The following is a 21,662-nucleotide window of genomic DNA, read 5'->3' as shown; positions in this document are numbered from 1 at the left end:
GGGCATGTTCAGGACATCTGCTTTTCTGGTCTCATCCCCCATGACACATATGCTCTAGAGCTCTGCGGAAAGCTCACACGCACGCACACACACTTTATAATGCAGATTAAGCCTAGAAAGTTCACACGCGCGCACACAACTTTTCGGCAGCCTCCCGGAGAGGAGCAGCTGACAACAGATCTGCATAGATTTGCACGCTCTTGCGTCAACTGGGAACCAGCTAGCAGCTGGAGTCACCTGCTCTTTGCAATTCAAACCCCTGGGAGCGTGGCATGAGCTCACTGTGTGTGTGCAGACTCTGCAAGATGACCTGCACCCCCTACTACTGCAACAAGCAACGAGACTTTTCCACATCTCACATCATTCTCCTCCCAATCTTTCATGGCAACCAGAGGCAGCACCCCCATTAGCTCCCCCCAGTTTTTTTGTTCACGTTTAATTGCCTCACCCATCTCAAAAGGAAATACTGACTTCAGATATGCTAAACCTCTGTTCAGCTGATTACGTTATGGAAGACATGGGAAAAAGTCAGGGGCCCCACCATCTGCCCCTCTAATTTAAGCTTTATTTCCACATAAAACAAACCTAAAAACTACCTCGTCATATGTGTCTGTCCATGCAACAGGGTCTGATCCTGACAACTGATGTGAGCCACATTTACAGAGCCATAGATGTTTCCAAGACAATCAAATGCCGAAAAAATTATGAAAATTGGTGATGAGTAGAGACTTTACGTGCCCCAGGTGGAAGGCTACAGCTACAATAGGCACTTACAGCTTACTAGATCCAGAAAGGCCATATGGGAGTAGAATTTATAAATATCCAAAGAAGGGAGAAAACCTTCATCAGAGCTTGTCAATTCCTAGACAAATCAGCCAGACAAAAAACAACTTAGAAAAGTGGGCTACACCAGTTTCAGGTCTCATAGTATTTCTTATTACTTGTTATTATTCTTATTAATAATATCTATTATTATTCATGTCTGCTTGTTGGTCTTGAAGACTCCACATCAAACATCCCCTTGGTTGCCCCAGGAAACTCTCTCAGAGAACTTCAAAGTCAAACAAGGTAATAAATGCAGCCAGAAAAACTCGGGCATTTTTAGAGAGAGAGATACTTCATGTTGGAAAGCAGAAACCCACAGTGTCCCCCTCGATACCAGCACAGGCTGTGAGTCGGTAACAACCGGCAGGATTTAGGCATCATGTGTAGCAGCAAGTTCTGCTGATAAGAGGCATTTGTTGAGATACAGTTGGCACCGAAGAAACAGAACATGGATCTGAACAGAAACCATAAGCGCCCTTTCCCCTCAAGTTCTCGACCTTCGCCCTTTCTTTCTCATGTTCACATTTCCACTTCTTATTTACTTTCTCTTAGAAAACTTAAAATGCCTGTTCTACAAAGATCAGCGGGCACGCGTGCTGCCACTTCAGGGACCAGCGGCACATTGCTGCACTGGCATGGTGCACCCTGCTCTCAGTTTGCTGGGGGCAACAGAAAAAAATCAACAGTAAGAGTCTAATATTGCTCTACCATTTTGCCTTTTACGCCCTCTTTCTCATTCTGTTTTTACCATGTTCCCCCTCCTTTTTCAGATACGCCTCCTTTTTGTCATTCTCTCTTTCTTGTCTTTCTGAACCTTAGCCATCTCTGTCTCTGCCTCTTCGGTGTATATTATTCTTTCCCTTCAGCATTGTTTTTCTATATAAAACACAGTAGGCTGATAGCAGGATGGTTTTAAGTAGATTTAACTGCATCAAAGCCTGTGTCTAAAGAGGCTCCACGCTGCTTGCCTTCCTACACAAGCCAATGGGCCAAAGGACTCCGCAAGTCACTGTCACCCCAAGCAACCCCTGCCTAAAGCCAGGGTCTGGGAGCCGCTTCCCAGCTCCCTCAAGTCTTTTTGCCCTCTGGAAACCCGTGCTCCTCTTGCCGGCAATGGGGACTTCTTTGAAAGCCATTATTTGCTCTCATTAAATTAAACGATAGAGCAATGTTAGGCCCTTAACGTTGATTTTCCATACAGTTCTTTGGTATCAGCAGAGTTCTGATGCCCCCCAGATGCGTTCCCTTGTTTAGCCTTAATCTGATTACGTGCATTAATCTGATTCTTTTTGCAAAGCAGACAAGAGAGGTCAGACAGCCCGAGAGTTCTTCCCAATTTATTCTCATCTAAGAATCTCCTCCCTAGTTTGGATTTACATGGAAAACAGGATTATCGAAAAGGGACCATTTTCTCTATCTTTCTGCAGTGTCTGTTATTTAACAGCAACAAAAATTACTTGAGTTTTAACCTGTAATGCTGCATTGGCTGGACAAGTACTAGATAAAGGTTTGCCTTAGTAGAAAAAATTAATTTGAGGATCGAGGGCATTCATACCAATAACACCGTAGAGAGGAAGAGAAAAAACTAATTAAGCTTCAGCTCCTGTACAAGTAATCCGAAGTAGATCTAGAAAAAATAAGTTATTGAATAGATTGCATAATCCTTAAGAAAGAGTACTGACAGTCGTCCATCCTGAAAGAATGCCAGTCGCCTCCTTCTGTACGTACGTGTCTGCAGCAAATTGTATCTATAATCCAGATCTTATTGACTTGGGTGTCATTCAAGTCCTGTTTCTGTAGCTAGAACTTCAACTGCTACAGGATGCAGATACAATCACCTGAAATAATTTTATAACAATGCTTTACATTCCTACAGCAACTCCTGTCTAAGAAGTGTTGTGAAGAATTTTGCAAGCATTTCATCAAAACATTTAATTAATGCTTTAGGGTAAGTCTCCCACTTCCCCGTGTGCTCACGTTATCACAGCATCAAATTATCTTGTAGTCTTCTCACGTGTACCGCACATCACCCTTTTGGAAAGAGAACTGAGCTGCAGAGAGATTAACAGGGTGTCTACACAGCGGAGACAACGTACATCAGCCTAGGCCAGGCGAAAGCATCCCCCCAGCGAAGTCCCGCAGGCATTACCACGCCCTCATGGGTGCAGCGCCCACCTTTATCTCCGTCTGGGGGGCATTTCTTCCTGATTCTCTCATACTTAGAAAAGCCAGGATTCTGCCTCACTGTTTCGGAAGAAGGTGAAATGGATAAAGCCTGGAAGGATTTTGCTTTTCTGCCGATTCCCTGAAGTGCAGGTTCCAGGTTTGATTAAAAAATTACCAAACACACCCTAAGAACTAATCAGGATTTTTGCAGCAGTTTGGAAATTCATCATTTGTTTGTACACTGGCTATCCTAGACAGCCACAGGAGTGTTACTAGCCACAAGGAAGGTAAATAAAATCAAAGTATGTACCAGAAAAGTAATTCCCCCACAGATCATTTTAATAGAAATCTCTAGGAAGATCTGCCTGAAGTGACATGCGTGCTGCTCGTCGTACATCTTCAGGAAAGAGACCTCCGACCATAGTGAATGCAGAAAAGGGATGACCAGGGGAACAGAAAACCAGACGTTCAGAAAGCTTGCCATGGTTAGCCGAGCAAAATTAAAACTAAGCAATGCTCCGATGACAGCCTGAAAATGTTGCCATGGAGGCAGGAGAGATACAGAAGCTTAAGGCAGGCACCAGGGAGCTCGGGAGATGCGTGTTCAATTAGGCTAGACGTCAGAAAAAAGCTTCTAGCTACCCAAAAGGTGCAGTCCTGAACAGCCCTCCTGTAAGGGCAGTGGGGAAAAAGGCTTCTAGGGTGGAGATCAATTTACGTAAAGGGTTGCGTGATGTTCACTGTCAGGGAAGCAGACACAGCACTCGTAAATTGTATGCCAGCTCTGTAAAAACTCACCACCTTTTACTTTAGTAAGGCTCAGGCAAAACCAGAAAGTAATTTGACCAAATCCACGAACAAATGATACCAGAGAAATTAGGAAGAGAGCAGAGACGTCCTCAGACCAGCCAACACTTCCATCTTCCAGCTCTAGGGGAGGCGTCAAAGGCTAAAGGATAAGACTGCGGTTGTGGCTATGGGAGTTTGTGGAAATGAAAGCACTTGTGTCAAGGAACTCAGTAGAGACGGCGTATAAAGAAAAGGAACATCTGGGGATTTGAGGGAAGGGAGTTGTACTTTCTGAAGGGATAGAAACAACACAACCAGGGCTCAGAGGTATGTCAGGCTTGGGACAAATGGATGGCCTGCGTGCTGCAAAAGTGCTTTGAGGCAGGCAGAAAAATCAGAGCGCTCAGGGGAAAATGTAGTGGAGGGTTGCAACAACACTTTAGTGAGGATAAGTGAAAAGAAACCATGGATCCTGGTGGACTACAGACTACAAAAGGCCTTCAATAAATACAAAGCTTGGGGGAAAAAAAAAAAAAGAACTAAGAGTTATAAGGGAGAAGAAAGAAATGCTTTCAGCCCTGTCACAGAAGAAAACAATTCTCAAATAGTTAAATGGTCCTACACAGCTATATGTATCACTAATGATTCTTGAAAATAGATGTATTCCCTTATTCGACACAGGTAAATACAGATCATATCCTGGCATCACAGCCAAACGCTGGAGCTCTGAGTATGCTTCTCCGTAGGAAGAATAAGACTTCTCCATGGGAAGAATAAAGGACACTTGCCCATATTGAGACGACACAGGACCAAAGCTTATTCTGTTCTGTGATCTGGTTTTCTCTCAATAATACTTTCACACAGCGGAGCTCGAGGGCAGACCTTTCACTGGTCTCCAGGACCATGTTCCCATTTCCCCCAAACCCCCTCTTTGGAAAACACTGCTTTCTGGAGGTCGGTAGGTGAACATACTACCACCTGTAGCCATGGTCCGTCAGGATGTGTTTACACCGTCCCAACAGGATCAATGCTTCCTCATGATGTCATTCGTGGTGCAATAATGCCACAATATTGAATAGTCTATAGGTTTTTCCTTTTAGTTTCCATTTCAGTGATTTTTTTTTTTTTTTTTTTTTGTGTAAAGCAGCAAAGGTTAGGCAACTGTAGATCATTTTACTAATTGTCTACATTAGTCATTGTTTACTGAAGTCTCACAATTCACTTTCGCTACACCAGACTGTAGTTGCAATTCCTCCAGCAAGGAAAGTGAAAGGCAAACCTGCCTGACTTGGGACTGCAGGCCAGAAGCAGAACAAGAGCCCTTATGGACTCGTCCCCGAGGTCATGCCAAGCCACTGCCCTGAGGACAACCAACCTTCCCAGCCTCGTACACACCCATTTCTTGATATTACTGAGAGCCACAAGACATATAAAATATGAGAGACAGCCCCAGACACGGCTCAAAGGGTGCAAGGTAGCAATGGCTCCTTAATAGTCCCACCTCTCCCCTGCAGGAGAGGGCTCAGCTATATGTGCAACTGGTTCTAGGCACATCAGCAGCATTAACCTCACAGTCCCGTTTGGATGGCTGCCTCCTCCCAGCACGGACTCAGGTTACCCGGGCCATAACATAACCCCAGCACAGAAGTCACAGCTGAGCCCTTCAGAAGCCCCATGGTGGCCTTTCAGTTTTAATCCAAAGTATTCCTCTAGAATTGCCTACAGTGAGCTTTAAAAAACCCACTGGCATAGCCAGACCCACAGGTAAGCACGCAACAGGATCCTCTAGAGATCTCAAGAAGCCTGAAGCTAGGTGGGATTTGTACAACTGATGGGCCTTTGCAAATCCCTGTGGGGAAAATATTAGCTGAAAGTATCCCTGTAAACCTTTCCTTCACCTTTGGTATTTGCTCTGCACTTTTACAAAAAATTTAAAAAAAAAAAAGGCTGTAACCTGCCCATCTTTAAGAGACCAATGCTATCTCCCTAACTTACAGACATCTTGCATCCTGCAGCAATAGCTATAAACATGGTGAGCCTTGATCCAAAACTACACGTTTTCGGGGCTGGTCTTTATAAGCAGGGTGAGAAGTACTGGTGTCCTGTAGGACCTACAAAATTTCTTCCAGGGCTCAGCACACTCCCCCCAAGTGCCTTCCTGAATATCTGATATCATTAAAAGAGCCCCCAAACCCTCCAGCAACACTCCTCAACTTCATCACATAGCGTGTTTATACTATACATGCATTTTGCTATTTTAACTATGAAAAAAAGTCAGAGGCATGAACAAGACTACTTTGTTCTTAATTAGATGTCTAACTTCTGATGTTTAACTGCACAATGCTCCTTTAAAGACAGATACTTCAGTTCAGGGCTTTCACTGCTACAGCTGTGCACGGATCTTATGATCCAATAGGGAGAAGGAGAGAAGAACAGCTAGCTATTAGAAGATTAGTTCCACAAAAAGTGAGGCTAATCCAGGAAGAAAGTGCTGTGTTCCCATTTTGAGTTTCTCACATGGACAGAAAAGAAATTATTTAGCAGGAGAGCGGAGTATCTACTAGAATTTCTGCTTTAACTTGAAATATTTAGAAAAACATAGGAGGAAACTGAAGCTCACAAGCTGAGTTAAAGGTTTAATTTCAGAAAAAGCATCATATTTTTCTTAAGCATGATATTCACTTATATTTATTTTAGCTAGGAATCTTGCAGTGTTGCACGCTCAGTGATGAATTGTTCTCACCTGTATTTCGGGAGAGCCTTATCTTCAGTAGCACAGCAGGTTGTGACACCGAGAAGCTACAGGCTATAGTAAAAGCCTAGCAGGGTATGACTGAAAAGGTAAGGGTCATATTTACATACCACTTTCCCCACATGTGCCAAAGTATAGTTGTCCCCTTGCTGATATTATCCAAACATTTAAGAACCCAAAAGCACGTGAAACGGTGATATAAGTGTTTAAGAGAAGATTAAAATAATCAACTCTCAAACTCAATGATTTAAATAGCCTATTGTTCACAGAACTCAGTCAGTAGAAGTCTTGTGGCTGGTGTATGAGCACACAGGAATAACAAAAAGAAGGTAATTGAAACATCACAGCGTTACTGGAGATACCGGAGAAAAAGCCAAAACTAAAGGAAAGCTCTGTTCAGGTTTTTACTATAAACACAAAAAGAAAGCATTTCAGACTATAACGTATCTTCAACATTCCCATTAACGTTAAATTCTCTTAAGCTGAGATAAGATTTTAGCCATGACATTACTGCATGCCCCATACAATCAAAGAGAGACCACAACAGGCCCTGGAAAACCCACAATACCCTCAGCTACCTGCCATACTAGCTGCTCACCTGCTTTAATTAATTTGCCCTCGCTTTCCCTCCCACCTTTACGTAGCCAAAGATGTTGCTTGATTGGAAAGTGATTTTCAAACAGGCCAATCAAGGGGTGAAGAGGCAGTGCAGAGATACATCTAAATCTGCCATCCACACCTAAGCTCTTTCTCATTAGATAAAACTTCTTTCTGATGAAGCAGCCAGCAAGTATCTTTTTGTTATACTGTTTATTAGAGGTGAATATGGCAGTTTTAGCTTTAAAAATACATTCTCTTTTTTTCAAGGGATTTAAAGATTAAGTTTTAGTCTTGTATTCGTGTTTGGAGGTAACATAGTTTTCTCTATACTTAAGGTTCCCTCTATTTTGTAGCAATATTCCTTCAATTTAGAAAGCAAATAAATAGCTTGGGGGGGGGGGAGGGAGGTTGTCTGTTTATAGATTTATGTATTTAGTTCTAACTTTAATATGTAAGTTCTCTAATGTACCCAGAGCAGGAGAAAAGATAATTTACCTATGCATCATTATTACATCTTTAAGATGGATACGCCAAGTGTTTTTCTATCAATTGTCTAGCTTCTAGCAAAATTTTCCCTAGTTATATTAGTTCTGGAATCACTTGTACTTACAGCACTGAATTTCTGTGCTAAAACTCATTCTGGCTTAGGGCTGGATTGCGCTTCATCACAGAGAAATATGTGAGTGCAAAAGTCAATAGCAGCAAACTTGGCATTAAAGCGAAAGGATTTCTGCTAACTTATGCTACATAGTTGGCTGTTTGTTCCCAAATGGGTGGGCAAGTGCCTCTTGCCCTAACCTGCGTATGGGAAAATCCCCCCCAATATTTAAAACTTCAAGAGCAGCTTGCACCCTATCTGCTGTAGTAATTAATCTGCTTTGACCTTCCTGCCTCTGCTTGCAGATTAGATGCTGTTTTGCTGTCTAGAAAGTGTATGTGTGTTTCCACATTTCCACATCCATTTCCAGGGATGCCGCAATGGGTGGATGCTCGCTATTGCTCTGTTAATATTTCAAGGCTCTTGTCTCCTGCTAACCCAAGCTGGGTTTAATAAGTCTCCTGGGGATTTAGAAAGGGCAGCGAAGTGCGTTATCGCGTGCAAGAGTGTTCTTAAGCGTCTGCTACGTGAATGCTTGTGGGTTACAGAGGCCAAAGCGAACTCTTGAGGAGCATCACTGCTGATTCCAGAGATGGAGGCTGGCCTGGAGAGCCTGTGCTGAGACGTGGCATCTGCAGGGCCGGGAGATGACGGTGCTAGGCTCCGCTCCTCGGCCAGCTACATCTGGCTCTGCAGGGCAGATGGCCCAAGTCTTCATGCAGATAGATGCAGGGCACTGAGCCCCAGCTCTTCTCCAGTGGGTTGCTAGCAGATTGCAACAAAGCTTTCTTCCTGGTTTTTCTCTGAACAACCTCTAAGTATTATCGTGTGGTAAGTGCTAGTTGAATAACTTCAGTAAATGTTTCTTATTTCTTCCGGGCTGCGCTGCTGCTGGGAGGCGGCTGCTCTGCTCCCCCCTGCAGAAGCCAGCCAGCTCAAATGAGCAGGGTTTTCTGGTGAAAAGCAGCCTGCTTTTTAGCTGCTGTGAATGAAACGGCCTTGAACAGGCGACCTGCTTCCTACCCTGCCCGAGCAGCCTTCGCTTGGGCAATGTGGGGCCTCGCCGCTCCTCACCCTCTCCCAGTAGTAACAGCGATGGGTGGCACTCCAGGCCTTCCCCTGCTGAAAATCCCCTATTTATTTAACAAATAAATAAATAAAAGCCCTCCTGGCACGGGGCGAGGTGCCTGCAGCGCCCCGCTGAGGAGAGGGCAGAGCGGCGGGGAGCGGCCGGGGCGAGGCTGCGGGGCCGGGCCGGGCCGCGGAGCGAGGGGGCCGGGCCTGCCCTGGTTCCCGCCGCGCCGCCGCAGCCCGCCGGGTAAGAGCGGGGGCTTCTCTAGGCCGCGCGGCAGCCGCGGCCTCGCGTAGCGAGCGGCCGGCGCGGGGAAACGCCTCCGCCGGGCGCGGCTCTACGAGAGGCCGGGGCGGAGGGAGGCGGCCGGGCCGCGCTGTGGCGGGGGAGGGGGTAGGGCTGTACCGCGGCGGGCGGGAAGGGGGGAGCGGGTTTCCCCGGGGCGCCGCGGCCCTGTGAGCCCTCAGCGTGTGTCGGGGCTGGCTGTTGGGTAGGGCTGATCCGAGAGGGAGCTGGTGTGCGGGGCGCGGGCTTTCCCCCGGCGCTGGGATGTGTGAGGAGCTGCGGGGTAGGGAGGAGCCCAGAGCCCTTCAGCAGCCTTGAATCGAGTCCAGGCCAATGGGCACTGGAAATAATTATAAAAAAGAAAAAGCAGGTGACTGCCTGCCTGTTTCCTTGTCATGCTTTGGACGATAGCTTGTTTCGGGATTTGCTGGTGTGATTAAAAGGCTGTGCTCATAGTTGGTATTTAAAAATGAAGTAAAACTAGTTCAGGGCACAATATGCTCCTGTGTTTCCCTGAGTCTTCCCCTTGTCCTCAGCACCTGTACTGAGAAAGGACTAGATTAAAGCCAAAGTACAGCTGCATAAAGGAAAGTGAAACTAACTACACTTCTCAAAAGGCAGTCGACTTGGGAAAATGAGGTGAAACTTCACCCCTATGTACTTAACCATGTGCTTCTCCTCAGAGGGCTGATGGTTGAGAGGAGACAGCCGCGCTCATGGGGCTGTGGCCTGAGATGCTACACGGATTCAAGGGGAAGTGTGAATTGTTTAGGTTAGCCATTCTTTGTCCTGTCTGCTTCCAAAGTTTTTCGACCCTTTCAATTTTAATCCAATATTTTCTCACACTAAACTGTTTTGTAACACTTAAGATCATTGTATTTTGCTTCTGAGGGAATGGGATGGTTAAAATGATACACTGAGGGATTTCCTGTCTTGTGGTAATTTTGATTAAATTCTTTTGCTTAAATGAACATCTTCATTTTGAATAGATTGCTGGCTGGCTGATTTCTGGTTAATGAACCTAACTTCTGCCTTGTGTGCTTTGTGCTGTGCACTGGAGCAGATGGCAGCAGCCTCGTTAGCTTTGTGCAGAGTATGCTTGTGTTAGTCTGCCTTTCTCCACTCAGAGCACAACACTCTGGACTACTTTCTACTTTAACATCAAGCATGAGTTAGCATTCATCTCAGATGCAAGAAAGTCTCTTCTCGCTTCAGATTTGTCACTTTTTCCAGTAGGGAAAGCTAGGTGTAAGGATTTGCAGTGGTCTGGCAGAGAGCTGTAACGCTGAGAGCACAAGTAGAGGGGTTTTGCTTGCAGGCTGGCGTGAAACCTCTCACCAGGGTCTCTTCAGCTAAAGGGTGCCGGGGGATGCCAGTGAGGGAGCTCTCCCAGCATCACAGTGGGTTTGGTGGAAGAGGTGCGAGGGTTAGCTGTTGTGAGTTAGGAGGAAATAGGAGGAACAGCTGTGCTCCCTCTCAAAGCTGCCTTTGCTTGTAGCTCCCCACTCCTCATGCTGTGAGAGAGATGGATAAATACTACCATAATCAGATGGAAAGATTTCTGGGCCGCTTGGTTAATTTGTATAGCTTGTGATATGTTCTCTTTTGTGACCGAGGGAGATAGTTGTATTTAAGTGTTTAGACCTATATAGCGAGCAGAGTATTTGGAGGTCAGTGAAGAGCCAAAGCAGCAGCCAACTCTTCTTCTCTTTCTACGTAAATAGCATGAAGGGTGATTGAACCTGTGAACCTCCCCATTTCCAAATAGCCTCAGTCAGGATAGCCCTCATTTATTTTCCTCGTTGGTATGTGATTCTGTGAAGCATTTCTCTCTCTCATTCTCGAATACAGAGCTTAAGCAGGAGACATTTTTATTTAAAAAAAAAAAAAAAGCTTTGCTTATTTATATATACTTGTGATTGGAGTGACATTGTTTCTTCTCCCCTGCTGTTCTCCAGATTGTGAATCAATCCAAGAATGAACAAATGTAAGAAGCCTTATGTTGACCAGACTACAAACCTTGAAAAGTTCAGTCCTGAAATTCTTTCTGAAATTGAGAAGCTCTTTGCAAAGAAATTTACTTACGCTAAGCCAGTGAATAATGAATGGCAGCTACCAGATCCCAGTGACGCTTTTACATGCGATCACAAGGAATTCAACTCACTCCTGGCTCTGAAGGACTCGATGAATGAAGTGAAGAATCAACTGAGTGATAAGAACCTGGACGAATGGCATCAGCACACCTCGTTTACCAATAAAGCGGGGAAAATAATTCCTCATGTGAAGAAATCTGTGAATGCTGAGCTGTGCACCCAGGCCTGGTGCAAGTTTCATGAGATCCTGTGCGGTTTTCCTCTTCTCCCTGTGGAAGCTCTTCAGGACGGTGAACTGAATTCTGTCCACCTCTGTGAAGCACCTGGAGCTTTTATAGCCAGCCTCAATCACTACTTGAAATCCCACCATGCCCCTTGCGACTGGAATTGGGTAGCTAATACTCTAAACCCGTATCATGAAGCAAACGACACCCTTATGATGATCATGGATGACCGTCTTATAGCAAATACGTTGCCTTGGTGGTACTTTGGCCCCGATAACACCGGTGATGTGATGACATTGAAATATCTAACAGGACTTCAGAACTTTGTAAGTCACATGGCCACAGTTCACTTGGTAACTGCTGATGGCAGCTTTGATTGCCAGGGAAATCCAGGTGAACAGGAGGCTCTTGTCTCACCCCTTCATTACTGTGAAACAGTCACTGCTTTAATGATCCTGGGCACTGGGGGATCCTTTGTTCTGAAGATGTTCACGCTGTTTGAACACTTTTCTACCAATCTGCTCTTTCTGCTAAACTGCTCTTTTGAGGAGGTCCATGTCTTTAAGCCAGCCACTAGCAAAGCTGGAAACTCGGAGGCCTATGTGATTTGTCTTCGTTATATGGGCAGAGAAAGCATTCACCTGCTGCTTTCTAAGATGATACAGAACTTTGGAACAGAAATGGTCAACAAAGCACTTTTTCCCCAGCATATGCTACCAGAATCTTTTCTTAAAATACATGAAGAGTGTTGCATGTTCTTCCACAAGTGCCAGGTAGAGACTATCTCTGAGAACATCCATCTCTTTGAGCACATGGAAGAAGCAGAGCAGACGAAACTGAACAAGTTAAGAGACTGTGCAGTAGAGTTCTTCATGCAGAGACTTCGTATGAAACCCATTGCCAGAAATAACTGGCTTGTCAAGAAATCTCAGACTGGTTGCAGCATGAATGCAAAATGGTTTGGGCAAAGAAACAGATATTTTAGTACGTACAATGAGAGGAAGATGCTGGAAACCCTTACATGGAATGATAAAGTGGCAAAGGGCTATTTTAATCACTGGGCTGAAGAACATAGCTTAAATAATGCTGGTAAAATGTGCCTCTTGGAAGGATCGTCTTCTAACCTTGAGTGTAGCTTGTGGTACATCTTGGAAGGAAAAAGACTACCTGTGGTAAAATGTTCTCCATTTTGTGATGGTCAAGTCTTGGAAAATCTTAATGAAGCTATGAAAGAATTGCTGGGGGGGAGGTTGAAAAGCAGACAAATGCTGCAGCCTTGTCACTCGTGTGAAGTTCTTCCTGGGGAACTGATATTGGCAGAAGTGTCTGATCTTTCCAGGTGTCATCAGGAAGTCCTAAATGAAAAACGTAGTGACCAATTCAGGTGCCTTGTGGTGGACTTCCCATCCCTCTGTGATACTGAAAGCCAACCCAGCATGGAAATAAAGCTCCTGGACTCGGCCGCGCTGCAGACTTTCAGCTTCTCTTTGCTTTATGATGGAGAACCAAAGTACCAGCAGCAGCTTTTGGAGTGTGTTCTGCATTCATTGAATCAGCTTTCAATGGGAGATGTGTTGATTTTGCCTGTTCTCTCTTGTTTTACACGCTTCACAGCTGGCCTGGTCTTTATACTGCATTGCTGTTTCAGATGCATCACATTCGCTTGTCCGACCTCCCATGAGCCTCTAAGGACCAGTGCCGCTTTGCTGTGCGTTGGTTACCGAGGCCTCCCACATCCAGTTGTTGAATATCTGCAGCATCTGAATAAACTCATGAGCTCTTTACTGGACACGGACTCTCCCCAGCAAGTTTTGCAGTTTGTGCCTATGGAGGTTCTCCTCCAGGGCAAACTGTTGGAGTTCTTATGGGATTTGAACACAGCCATTGCAAAGAGACAGCTCCACTTGATTGTGCAAGCGAAGCAGCAGCAAATCGCTAGCAATATTTCACTTTAGAATAATTCTAGAATTGAGCAAGTTGCTGCTGCTAGACCTTGTTTCACAGGCAGGCAGAAAGTGTTAAAAACATTGTTAACGTGAGGGTAATGTTACTGTAAAACCTTGGTGTGATATTGTTAGTGTTGGGAGGATGTTTTGAGCTATCGATCCCACTTGTGCCACATCGGCCTGTCGTACAGAAACCTGAGGCTTAATCTCAGGCACGGGGGACTTGGGAGGGACAGTGATTGAAGTGGAGAAACTGTTTCTCCTCTGTCACGGCTCTCCCTGAGCAAACTTCTTTGTGTGCCACCTAGGTCAGAACTGTGGCCTTCGTGATCAGAGGTGGTATGGTGATTTATACCTGTTGCATCAGGCCAGACGATGCTTGTCTGACCTCCCATGAGCCTCTAAGGACTAGTGCCGCTTTGCTGTGCGTTGGTTACCGAGGCCTCCCACATCCACTTGTTGAGTATCTGCAGCATCTGAATAAACTAATGAGCTCTTCACTGGACACGCACTCTCCCCAACAACCCTGTTGTGTGACATCAGCCCTCTTCTGCGGAGCAAAATGTGGGAGTTTTGACCCACCTGCTTACTTTTCCGGGGGTTTGTAGGAGCCAAAATGTGAGGTTTGGGCCAGAACGCTCAGCGGCGTGCAAGCCTGATGTAAGACTTGAGGGATGAGCGTCTTGTGAGCAGGCAGCTGTCTCACAAAGGCTGGGTTAAAAATGACTGCCTGTAAGCAGTAGCAGAGGTGTCCAGGGAAAGATGCTCTTTGGTTTTAATTTTGTTTATGCGAAGAGCAGCAGGCTGTGTATGGTTTTTGACGGGTTATTGCGTGGCTTTGTCTCCCCATCAATGATTGGGCTGTTATAATGTTATTTTTACATGGCTTATGGCTCCTTAAAATAATTTGAGACTCCTGAGTGAAAGTGAAGACTTGCCTCTGTCTATGGCAGCAGCTGTTAATGAGGAACTGCAAATGTTTTTCAGGCTAAAAACATGATCGTGCGCAGATCTGTGTATCAAGAAATGCTTTGGGTACCACTGGAGGAGCATTAAGCTGAAGAAATATGTGATAACTTTCCTTGGCAAAGTATGGTTAAGATTGCAGTTGGTTCCCCTTCAGGATAAAAATTATGAAATTGGTAACTGACTGTTCCTTTAAGGGAGTCAAATTTTATTTTCCATATTGCTCCTTTGAGACCTAAATTTTGAGGCCTAACTTGTGTATATTAACATTTAGTTTTAAGTTTGTAGTATACGTGGAAAAACCTGCTCAGAGGGAGAAATGATGTTTAAAGGAAAAATGGCTTTGCTGTTGATATGTGCAGGATCTCGCAGAAAAAGGTCGGAAGAGTGGCGTTAGTAAGAAGGAAAATGTAGTCTCCTGATGAATTACCAGTCACCTTCTGGAAGCGCTTCGAGTTCTATAATGTGGGAGCTTGAAGGGTAATTGATTACTGGTAAGCGATTAAAAGCACTGTTGAAAAACTGTTTTGTCTGGAGGTGCTGCACATTTAATAGGCTTTCTTGCCACGTTGATCGGGGCAGAGTTTAATGCATTTAACAGTTCATTTTTTAAGAACTTGATAGGCGAATGAGTTGGTGGCTCAGGTCTGACTAATTCATAACATTTTCTAAAAGTCTTGCTTTTTACAGTTGCCTGTAAATAGAAGCCTAACAAAAGCTTCTGGAATTGCTCATTGTCCATTTTAATTTATTTAAATGAACTTGCTCTTTTTGCTGTGGCCTGAGTCACGCTTCCTCTCTCAGACCAGGAAGGAAGGGAACAGAGGCTACAGATTGGGAGATATACGCAGTAATAGCTTCTCCTGTAAATCATTTTTGAACCTGTATGCTCAAGAGTGCAAGCAGGGCCACAGATTAATTTCACTGAGGAATAAAAAAGAAATACTAAAAACCAGAATAAAGAAGGGAGGAAGAAATATTGTAGAAGAAGGGGTGATGAGACAGACAGTATCAAAGATCACCTGTAAAAGTCGTCTTTATCTGAAAAAAAAAAAGCAGGATAAAGGTATTGTCCACCAAAGACACCCCTATGTCTCTGCCAGTGTTTCAGAGGTGATTAATGCTTCTGAAACTCCCACTGAGCTGAAGCATTTGAAAAGATGTCTCTTAAAGCAGGGGTAAACGAGATATTTCAAGTGCATGGGTGTGCTTACGCTGTGATAATCTGCCGTGGAGGCACGAGTAGCCAGAAGCATCTCATCTAGTAGGTACTTAAATAACTTGGGGGTTTTTCTTACTAACATTAGTCTGATATTTTTAAATTATTATTTTATAGGTAAAGTAAAATCCTGAGGTGACTGACAGACCGCGAGAGAAAAGGCATTTATTTTTTTCAAGCTTTCCTTGGTCTGTCCTGTACATCTGATGAACTATGCAGACTTACTTGAGATTCCTCCTATCCCATCGTTCCCCGTATCACCAGTCTCCCTTTTTTCATTTATGTTTAGGAGAAAACATTTTAGATGGTCACAGAACTTTGAGGAGGAGTTAAGACCGTGTACTTCAAGATGTACTAAGCTGAGCTGGTGGGGAAACATAATCCATCTGTTTGGAAGAACCCCCCAAAAAAACGTGTGCAAGCTCTCCTGTGGAAAGCCAGATCTCTAAACCGAAGGAAATCCCATGCCCTGTGGATCCCGATGCCCCATTTGCTCTGGAGCTTTTTTGTTTGTCGGCAGACATGGGGACATGACAGGAGAAATGCTTTGACAGCAGCTATTTCTGTTAAGAAGGAAGGATGTGGTTTCGAGAGGTGTTTTGTTTTGTTTTTTTTTAATTATTGTTGTTTTAATGGCAGGAGTTTCAAAGTTAGGAATGACACTTGTCCTTTTACTTGTGATGATCCTGCATTGTCCTAGCTGTCTTTAGGCCAAAGATTTCTTTGAGAGAAGTGACACTTAATTTCTGTTGTGACTTTTGGAATATGCAAGAATGCATGGGAAGAACGTATTGACCTTTGTGGAGGGGGTCTGATGACTCCTGCCTTCATCGAGGCTGTCAGTTTTTGGCCAGTTTGATTTTGGGTGACACCTGATGAAGTGTCTCAGTATCCTGGCTGCTTTTAAGTTTTGTTGTGTTTTTTTTTTACCTGTTTGAAGATGAACTGGGTATTGGTTTTCATAATTAGGAACTTAAGGTTTCGCACAGGGGAAAATAGAAGGGGTGGAGAAGAATAAGTTGGTTATCGTGTGATCGAAATTCATGCAAACTTGAGGTAAATTTAGTTTTGCAGCCCTGCTGTTGCAGGTTTCCAATGAAGGACTGATACCTAGGCCCAGTGATTAGCTATGAGCTACATTATTTTTCTGAAAGTTTTTGGTTCTTTTGTTTTAAGCCAGCATAACATTTTGAAATCAGTTGCATGAGGGTTGAATGACTTGGGTACTCCACTAAGTGAAAATGCTGATTATTTTTTTCTAAGTTGAGTTCCATTAAAGTTAAGAGACTTGTTACTTATTTCTACTGATTTTGTATTGTATTCAGATTCATTTGGATGTGCGCAGATTGTATGTGTTCTTGCCACTGGCTTTCCAATTTAATTATACAAAACATAATGAGATTTATAGTATGAAATCCGGTAGTCTATTAAAACGGTACTAATTGGTGTCTATTCATCTTAATTTAAGCTGGATCTGTCAAATTACTGGTCGTAAAAGTAGAATATGTAGCAGCATTGTATTCTGTTAGAAAAACAATTTGGGACTTAACGGGAAGGGATTAATATTGCATATGTAGAAAGTAGGAGAAAAGAAAAACACGCCTTGATTTCTGGCCACTGAGCTGGGTGCTTTAGGATGCAGAATCACATCAAGTCCTTGATGCACTGGAAGCAAGGGCTGACCAGTAAGCTGAAGCCTCAGAGCCTTATAGCCCCCTGTTACCATCCGTAAAAACTGTCTTTTGGCATCTCTCTAATTTACGTTTGATTTTCAGCGTGTTAGTTCTTAATGGGGAAGTGGGGGAAATCCTGTGTAGCTTGTCTTACCATTTTGGGTGGTATGAAATGGGTTTGTTTATCAGTACTTGCCCCCATTTCTCACTTTTAAACAAGAGCCTCTAAATTTCACCTTGTAGCCTTTGAATATCAGTCTCTTATTTTTTTTAGCACTTTAGTGAGCGAAGACTAAGGTTAAAATTTCCTTGCCAAAGTCTGGCAATGGTTTTTCCATCTTATTTGTGCAATGGTTTTCGTGAATGCCATGCTGATATCCTTAGTTCCAGTTCTTTGTGCACTTCAGTCACTTGACAGAAAGATCAGATGGAGCTGTTTATGCCAGAAAAGCGCTCAGCCTGTGGCTGTTCATTGCTTACTCTTTAGGCAATGATTTGGATTGCCGTCGAGCCCTCTCTTGTGTCTCCTCATGGGTCCAGAGCTGATCTCAAGTCTTAAGAATGAGGTTTGCCAAAAGAATTAGCTGGTGGCTGTAGACACTTACGCTTATAACAAGCAGAACCTTTAGGAGGCATTTCAACGCAGGAAACACTGCTGCCAGCCAGGAGAGGCTAATATAACATGCAGCTGACGGGATTTGCTAGCCTTTCCTTGCTAAAATTCTTAAAAAAACAAAACAAAAAAAAGGCTTTGACGCATAACCACCTGAATAAACAGGTCACCCGTTGTGTGCTGCCTTTCTTGTATGCATGGGGATGTTCATGTTTGCATGTGTGGAAGCCCCCAGGATTGTACAGCCATGAAGCTTTTGCTTTGTAACTAATCCATGTGTGCTTTTGTTTTCAAGGATGTATATATTTTTCTAAGTAGATGAAGGGATGTTGGTTTACATGGCTATTGCATATTTTCGTTTGGTCTCCAAATGAGTGTTAAAAGACTTTTTTTTTTTTTTTTTTTAAAAGGAAAATAAATGTTATTTGGAGAAAATAAAGTAATTTATTTTAGGTTGTAAATGTCTCTATTTATGTGTTTCTTTACCAACCATGGAACAAAACAATGAAGCACAGTAGGGAGAAGTCTGGGGAGGTTTAATAGTTCACTTTTTTGAGCCACGGTTCCCTCACCTTGCCATGTTTCATGGCAGGAATTCACAGGCATTGGGGCAGCCTGTTCAGTGGGGGTGGTTTTTGGTTCTCGCTTTCTTTAACTGTCTTTACCTTTGCTGCTTACCAGTTCAAAGAGAGACTTTGGTTGCAAACGTGGTCAAAGCAGTGTGTCGGAGGCCTGCACACAGTTCCCTTGGCCTTGTCACTGAGCTTTACAATCTATGTCCCCTTGTGTGGTTGCTGTAACCTACTTCAACAGCAAGGACTTTGTCTTAAGGATCTTCAGTTTCTTCTGGCTATGACAGCCGCTCTGGTAGGACAAGGCTGTTATACACTGTACTTTTCTCTGCAAAGTCTATTATTAATCCTTATCCAAATGTTTTCATTCTAAGTGCTTGCCTTCACGGAATGGTATCATTAAGAAAAAGCTGTGTGCCTTGTTCCTCAGGGTTGGCTCTGCTGTAGTGACAAGGGTTCCGGCTGGTTGTCTTTGGCTTGGCTGTCCGATATATCTTGAGACTGCTTGCTAACTAATTTTGATTGCAATTATTAATGCTAACATTTTTTTTTTCATTGCCTTTCTGCTTTGGAAGTGAACTCCAGATTAGGGAGCTGGGGAAAACCGTTCTGTGTCCTAGAGGTATGAGATGACACAAGAAATACTGTTCCGATACCTTAATTTCCTTACAGCTACTAGGTCTATGCTGGGGAAATCTTTAAACTAGAAGTGACGTTGAATGTATGTTGAAATGCAGGGCAGTGTTGTCTCATTTGGTTTTGTTGAAGCTCTAGACTGTAAGCATTGGCTGTTAATGTCAAAATGTACTTTGGGGGATGCGAGGAGTTTGGAAGCGAATGGTCTTTGAAATGGGGGGCTGGGTTGGAAGAGCCCGTTAGAATGATTGTCAGGTTGATTTTGGTGGAAATATTGTTTCATGTGGTTTTACTGAATTATAAGGAAATGTAAGTGCTCAGAATTGTATTCAAACTCCTAAACAGTTCTATGAAATATTTGCATTCCCAATATAACAGTATAAAAACAGTGCCTAAAAACATATGAAGTGGCAGATTAGAAAGTAAAGTGAAAATGTGGATGTCTTCATTTTGCTGCTATAGACCTTAAAAACTGCATATGTGACTTCTTCAGTCCTTAAAGTCAATTTATACACTACATTATGTTGATTATAAATCTTATTTGAATTTTGATAGATCTTAATATGCTAGCATGCCTGCCAGCTTTTGAGTTTAAATAGTTGGTGTTGAAAGCTAAGCCAAATCACTGAGCACAAAGCAAATCAGCTCTCTCCCTGGCCGAACGGATATTTTTAGCAAATTCTCTTTTACTGTGTTGTGTCACGTTCTCAGTGTCCCCCAGCGAGACCGGGGAGATGAAATTTTACCTGTAATACAACTCATACTTGAACTAGTGCACCACAGTTAGTGGCCTCTTTTATTAAAACAATATTTTTCCTCCATAGGAAACTTGAACACATCTATTAAAGTCCATCTTCATAGTGCTTTACTAAAGGAGGATGGCTGTTGCTTGTTGAAGAATTGATTTGTCTAAATCGGGGGATAGCAGAGACAAGTGAATCGATATCCAAATCTTATTTGTTGCTGAAGCCAGAGATGATTATCTGTATAGCTGAGATGAATGGATGAATGCCGCCTGATATAAATGAAAGCTCATGCTGAAGTACCCCTAGGTCCTAAGCTGTCAGGTACTTGTGCCTCAAAACAATGACCCAGTAGCCAGTCGGTAATGAAACCTCAATTAGACTAAGGAATGAAGGGCCTGTGGTGGTGAAGTGCCTTAATTTAGGTCTCTGGAGAGTTAAGGTGATTAAATACTTGCTTTGTAATCAGTTGACTGCCCCAGGTTGATGACAGAGCACAGCTCAACGCTGTTGAGTTGAAATGGAATGAAATCTGTCTTGGGGTCACAATTAAACTGAACTCCAAGGTGGCTCCTGAATAGCTACACGTTCCCTCAAATAATGATGCTCTCTGACAGATGAGCGTTCAGCGGAGGAGTGCGGGTCTGGGGCAGGACTGCTGCTGCTGGGGATATCTGAATCACGGGAGCCATCTGAGCAGCCGGGCCTGCCTGCCTTCGTTACTGCAGCAACGCTGACAGAAGGTACCCAGCTATGCCGCTTGAGTAAACCACGCTGCAAGCCGCATAGACTGTACACAGAGGTCAGCGCGGAATAGATCAGTAGCACAGGATGCGTTTGGGGTTAGTGCTCCTAGTACTGGGGTGGCGACAGGATTCCTGGCTGGTGGAAATGGTGACGTTCAGCAGTGGAGGCTTGCTGTCGCGCCTGAAAAACACATAGCAGCCGTGCATCTCTTGGAACTGACATTGAGCGTTAGCACGAACTGAAAGGGACCTGGATCCAGCTAATGTATTGAGAGAGGAGAGCTGGTTCAAAAACTTCTCTGCTCTGTGGGAACGCTGGAGAGGCTAGTCCTCAACTAGCTTGCACTTCGCGTGGAGTACCAGAGTAGGCTGGGTGTTTAATGACTGTCAGTACTATGGCCTTAACTATAAATCACAAAGTAATTGATTTCAGTGTGTGTTAATGAAATTTAGATTTATAGAGAAGTACAGCTATCCCTAAGGTGCACGGTTAATAGCACTGGCACTGAATAAAACCTAAATTGGCTTTGTTTCCATTATGAAACAGGGTATATAAGCCCATAAATTTATATTCATTTAAGTGGTTTGGCTCTTAATTATGTGACTAATTTTGTGAAAGTTCTGTACTTAAATTCATTTTTCAGACTTGGAAACCTGTTCAAAGCTCTGGGTATTGTCCAGCTTTCAGTTCCCGCACCTTCCACGTGGATTGAGTATCACTGCTCTGTGTGAGAAAACGGAGACCAGATCCCAACTGTACTTGATCAAACACCTGGGGAGGGCAGGTTTGTAGGAAGAGGGTTAGGCTCAAGTGTGAAATTCAGTCTGACTAGTTTCTCAGTGGGTAACAGAGGGGACAGGACAGCCGTTGCCCATTAGGCTGGATGCTGGGACAGTGGGGTTTGCTAAAGTGGAGCTGGCACAGAAGTTACAGGCCTGTTCAGAGTCCTCTAGTGTGATCCTGATAAAAAAATGTGTTTAGCATGTGTAATAGACCTCAGAACAGGTTTGGGTCTAAGCACACATAGTGGCTGAAAACATACCTACTTAAGTTTCAATAACTGACTTTACTCGTCACGTCACACAGTTTTGAAGTGACCTGAACTGCTTCCTGAAGGAAACGGTTGACAGCAGCAGTCTCAGG

General features: G+C 43.8%; 1 protein-coding gene across 3 annotated transcripts; it reads left to right on the top strand.

Moving 5' to 3' along the window:
• Positions 1-9,033: 9,033 nt before the first annotated feature.
• Positions 9,034-18,282, top strand: CMTR2 (cap methyltransferase 2). 3 transcript variants are annotated; one of them, XR_012996311.1, is made up of 3 exons: positions 9,034-9,048; positions 11,046-14,810; positions 15,825-18,282. XR_012996311.1 is itself a non-coding variant. In XM_076349462.1 (2 exons), the coding sequence occupies exon 2, from the start codon at positions 11,065-11,067 to the stop codon at positions 13,357-13,359; it is 2,295 nt and encodes a 764-aa protein (XP_076205577.1). In that variant the 5' UTR covers positions 9,034-9,048; positions 11,046-11,064; the 3' UTR covers positions 13,360-18,282. The 3 variants fall into 3 exon arrangements, 2 of the variants coding, with proteins under 2 accessions (XP_076205577.1, XP_076205578.1); XM_076349462.1 differs by having other exon boundaries at positions 11,046-18,282; XM_076349463.1 differs by lacking the exon at positions 9,034-9,048 and adding an exon at positions 9,828-9,859 and having other exon boundaries at positions 11,046-18,282.
• Positions 18,283-21,662: the final 3,380 nt, after the last annotated feature.

The sequence above is a fragment of the Aptenodytes patagonicus genome, chromosome 11 (genome assembly GCF_965638725.1).
Source record: "Aptenodytes patagonicus chromosome 11, bAptPat1.pri.cur, whole genome shotgun sequence".
NCBI lineage: Eukaryota > Metazoa > Chordata > Aves > Sphenisciformes > Spheniscidae > Aptenodytes > Aptenodytes patagonicus.
The sequence above is the reverse complement of the archived record's forward strand: the minus strand, read 5'-3'. Positions and strand labels throughout refer to the sequence as shown.

Coding starts and splice junctions, on each gene's coding strand:
- CMTR2 (XM_076349462.1), top strand. CDS start 11,065: ATGAACAAATGTAAGAAGCCTTATGTTGACCAGACTACAAACCTTGAA.